At 44.7% G+C, this 1,225-nt stretch overlaps 1 protein-coding gene across 1 annotated transcript; it reads right to left on the reverse strand.

Annotated features, from left to right (window-relative positions):
• On the reverse strand, nucleotides 1-777 carry LOC102794397 (claudin-4-like). The gene has a single exon (XM_006784846.2). The coding sequence runs from the start codon at nucleotides 708-710 to the stop codon at nucleotides 117-119; it is 594 nt and encodes a 197-aa protein (XP_006784909.2). The 5' UTR covers nucleotides 711-777; the 3' UTR covers nucleotides 1-116.
• Nucleotides 778-1,225: the final 448 nt, after the last annotated feature.

Below are 1,225 nucleotides of genomic sequence, written 5' to 3' on the forward strand. Positions count from 1 at the left end.
TTTTAACAGACTTCTGGATTTCTAAGCTTAGGTTAATATGAGTAACTAAATTACTGACTAATTGCTCTTTGTAAATAAGGCTTTTTACAAGGGCAAGGGTTGGTGTACTTAATGTTTTAGTCAGTTCCATCTTGGCAGATAAAGGAGCTGCAGAGGAGGCCTCCTCCCAGGAACAGAAGTGCTGTGGTGATCCAGCCAATGTAAAGCGAGGCTCCAAGCTCACTCTTCAAAGAGACATGAGGAAGAAAGTTGTTGTAATTATCCTGTATGGTGGTGATGGCGTTGGTGGTCCAGCAGACTGGTATTAGCACAAAGATGCCTGCAATGAGACAAACAACTCCAGAAGCCATAGCTATTTTACTCCTTTTCCTTTCGTCTGGCACAAAGTTCATGAATTTGCTTCCAGCAGCACCAAGCAGGATCCCAATGACACCACTGATAATGGCAATAACAATGAGCGCTCTAGCAACCTCCAGGTCTTGACTTATAGGCAAAAGTGTTTTCTCATACTCGTTGCACGCCAAAATCTGTTCACTGAAAGAACCACAGACTTTCCACAAACCTTCAGTGAACACCTGGGAACCAACAATGCTCGATTGCTCTAAGATTTTTGTGACTCTCCACTGTGGAAGAGCACAGATGACAATGGTCCCCACAAAGCTGACGATGGCCAAGGTCAAGCCTAGAAGGTGTCTTACACCAGCCGTCATAATGAAACGTTCTCTTTATCTCTTTATAGATAAAAGATGGTGTCTCCTCGAGAGCTGTAGTCATTTATCTGTGAGGGATGATCTGAGCAGGAAGTGGGTTTTATGTGGGTTATTTATGCTCGGGGAAAAAGTTGACTGTGGCTTCCTCTCACTGGTGTAAATTTTTCATTTAAATACTGGCAGCAGGGCTCCATGCACTTTATTATAAAATGTATAATTATTTTGCCATTTGTTTGGCATGTGGTGACTTTTAGAGAAACGCAGGCAGAGATTATCATCATCTATCAGTGTTAAGTGATCAATATTTGGACTACCTCACCGACCACAGTATGTGAGAACTCAGGGCTGTGTGTCGGATAGGGTCGTCTGCAGTACGGGGGCCCCACAGGGAACGGTTCTGGCTCCGTTCCTCTTCACCAGCTACACTGCAGACTTCTCCCACAACTGCACCCAGTGCTTCCTGCAGAAGTTCTCTGATGACTCTGCAATAGTCGGCCTCATCACTGATGGGGACA

The sequence above is a fragment of the Neolamprologus brichardi genome, chromosome 10, assembly GCF_056152115.1.
Source record: "Neolamprologus brichardi isolate AB-2024 chromosome 10, ASM5615211v1, whole genome shotgun sequence".
NCBI classification, from domain to species: domain Eukaryota; kingdom Metazoa; phylum Chordata; class Actinopteri; order Cichliformes; family Cichlidae; genus Neolamprologus; species Neolamprologus brichardi.

Bases quoted from the DNA above. Each gene is read 5' to 3' on its own strand.
- LOC102794397 (XM_006784846.2), bottom strand. From the start codon at position 710: ATGACGGCTGGTGTAAGACACCTTCTAGGCTTGACCTTGGCCATCGTC.